At 31.0% G+C, this 2,960-nt stretch overlaps 1 protein-coding gene across 1 annotated transcript; it reads right to left on the bottom strand.

The window, feature by feature from the left end:
- Window positions 1-1,299: 1,299 nt before the first annotated feature.
- LOC114260652 (uncharacterized) lies at window positions 1,300-2,413 on the bottom strand. The gene has a single exon (XM_028200803.2). It carries the CDS (start codon window positions 2,125-2,127, stop codon window positions 1,618-1,620), a length of 510 nt encoding a protein of 169 aa, XP_028056604.2. The 5' UTR covers window positions 2,128-2,413; the 3' UTR covers window positions 1,300-1,617.
- Window positions 2,414-2,960: the final 547 nt, after the last annotated feature.

Genomic DNA, 2,960 nt, shown 5'->3' with positions numbered 1-2,960 from the left:
GGTGTCTGCAAATAGTTTGGTCATTTTGTATGAGCATGTCCTTATAGACAATATTTTTAGGCCTAGACTTTCGGACAAGGAAAATTCAAATTTGATCTTTTGGACCGAAAATCCAAAAAATATTTAAATTTTTTGTAATGACTTCTGACTAAAATTTTAGATTGCCAAAATAGAATATGAATTAACAATGATGTGACATAATGTACTTGTCACTTAAAAGAAAACATCGATAAAAACAAATTTTATTTCTAATTATGTTATTGTTACATTATTTTTATAAAGAAATTTGTATAATTTTTATATAAGAATAAAGGTTTTCATCTAACACATTGAGAACCATGCCTTAGGGGTGTAATTTGGTCTCGGGTTCCCGCTAAAATTTAGACCGGGTTGTGTCGGGATAGCCCACGGGCCAAAAAATTAAGCCCAGGTCCAACCCAAGGGTATTCAAGTCTCGGGCGGGCCTGACGGGCTTTGGGCCTAGGCTTGGGTTCGGGTTCGGGCCGAGATTGAACATTTTATTCATTTATTTTTATTTTTTCTACCAATTTTTTTTTTTCTACTAAAAATGATATTAGATCTTGATCGGGACAGACCTTGAGTGGATTTTGAGCGGATTGATAAACCGCGTTAGACAAGTTGGACCTACAACCCAAGTCCAAACCCAAGATTCTAGGCTGAACTTAAGCTCAGGCCTAACTGAGTTGAGCCCATAGATCGTGAGTTTGTTTTTCCACCAATCAAAAAAGCCAAAAAAGCCAAACAGTGATTGGCTTTTCTTTTTGAAAGATGAGCCTCACACTGTACATGTATATTCTGAATAACATTTTGTATGTACTTAAGCTTAGAAGTATATTATTTTAATAATTTTTTAATTTTTTATTAAAATATAAGATAAAAAAAATTAATATATTTAAAATTGTTTTTTAATTTTTTTGATAAAAAATATATAAAAAAATAAAGAGAAAAAAAAATATTTGATATTTTATTATAAGTTGTAAACTTTTTAATTTTTTTTAATAATTTTTTGATTTTTAAACTAAAATATTGTGTTGCGAAACGATGTCTTATTGTATCTAAAATTTGATACTTTAAGGCTTTATTTGGCATAACCTAAAAAAGTTAAAAAATCAAAAAGTTCTTATCCTATTTAAGTCACATCATCTTATTTAAATCACATCACCTCTCTAATACATCACATTAAACCCAACCCAAACTCAACCTATATAAGCCAATAAATCAAAAAATATATTTTTTTAGAACCTCCAAAACCAATCCTAAATTTCATTATAACATATATTAACAATAAAAACATTAAGAAATTATTATTAAAAAAAAAAAAAAGATAATACATTGCAATTAGCAAAAATATTACAGGTGTTACTTGGCCCCCTTGGAAAGAGCTTCCCAAGTCTAATCCTAATTTACAAGCCCAACAAAAAAAAACAAAAAACAAAAAATAAAAAACAAAAAAAAAATAAATAAATAAATAAATCTCCATCATATCCCCTAGAGAGAGAAAGTGAGGATGAGAGAGAGATTGAGAAACTTTCCCAAATTCTATCATGTTCTTGAATCTGTCTCCCAAAATTTCAACAAAGAAAACAAATTCCAAAACTAAACAACATCATCTCTGTTCCTCCTAAACAGTGCAACGTATACTAATACGGCACAAATGGCGGCGACAACATTCCCTTCCTTGATCAAGATCTTGAACACAAACCCAACAATCTCAAACGTCAATTTCTTGCCTTCATCCACCAGAGCGGTCCGTGGCTTCCCACAGAAGGCCAGCAGCACCAGCACCGTTACCCACGTCACCATGGTGGCCGGAACCGCCACGGCGAGGGCGGCCGCCATGGAGAGGAGGCCGAACAGAGCACCTAGCGCCACCGAAGCGTAGAGAGCAGAAGATGAGGAAGTGGTTGTTTCGTACCATGAGAGTATGGATTTAAGGATGTTCCATGAGGATGATAAGAGAACAGTGTAGACCACGATGAACAGACATGCCCATGTTCTTCTTTTACTCATCAATCTTATTATCAACATCGATGAGGACGAGGATGTTGATGTTGTTGGAGATGCTGATTGTTCTTCTTCTTCTTCTTCTTCTTCTTCTTCAGCCATGGATGATTTTGTAGTTGTGGATTGATTTTGTAGACTCTTTTCACTCTTTCTTTCTTTCTGTGGTTTTGTTTGGTGTGTTTTTTTTTTTGTTTTTTAGGTGGACTTTTGGGGGTTTTGTGTTGGTGAATTGCAGCAGATATTACTTAGATGGATGGAGGACACGCGCTTTCATGTCTTTTTGGAATTTTTTTCAAGAAATCTACTGTAGAAAAAGTTTGATTTTGCCTTGAACAATTAAATTAAAAAAAAAAATCCAACTATGAAAAATAATATACAACTTACTTTTTGAATTTACTTTCTAAATTTAATGGTGTATAATTAAGAAAGGTATGAGAAATATATTTTAGATATTTAATAGGATTATTTATACAGAAACCACTTAATTTAATAAATATATTGACCTCTTAAATTATTAAAAAGTATCAATTTTGCCTTTTAAATTATAAAAAAGGTAAAAAAAAATAGACTCTTTAAATTGTTAACGTGTTTTACTTTGATCTATTCCGTTAACGATTCAATTTGTACGTTTTTATAATTTAAAAACATTTATATAATTTTATAATTTAAAAAATAAAGTGATATTTCTCAATTATTTGGAATCTTAATGTAAATCACCTTATTTAATATACTATCACAGCATTTGAGGGTTTTAATGACTTCTTAAACACAAGTAATAATTTTTTTAATTTCTAAAAAAGTCAAATAAATAAATAAACCTCAAACATCCATTTATAAAGTTAGTGTAGTAAGAGCATCTCCAGCAATCCTCAGCAAATTAACTACCCAAAATTTCACTTTATTAATTTAGCTAATCTTTTTTTCAATACACATTC

Source organism: Camellia sinensis, chromosome 7, assembly GCF_055761805.1.
Source record: "Camellia sinensis isolate YWXY chromosome 7, ASM5576180v1, whole genome shotgun sequence".
Classification (NCBI taxonomy): domain Eukaryota; kingdom Viridiplantae; phylum Streptophyta; class Magnoliopsida; order Ericales; family Theaceae; genus Camellia; species Camellia sinensis.
This window is presented reverse-complemented; position numbering and strand designations above follow the sequence as displayed.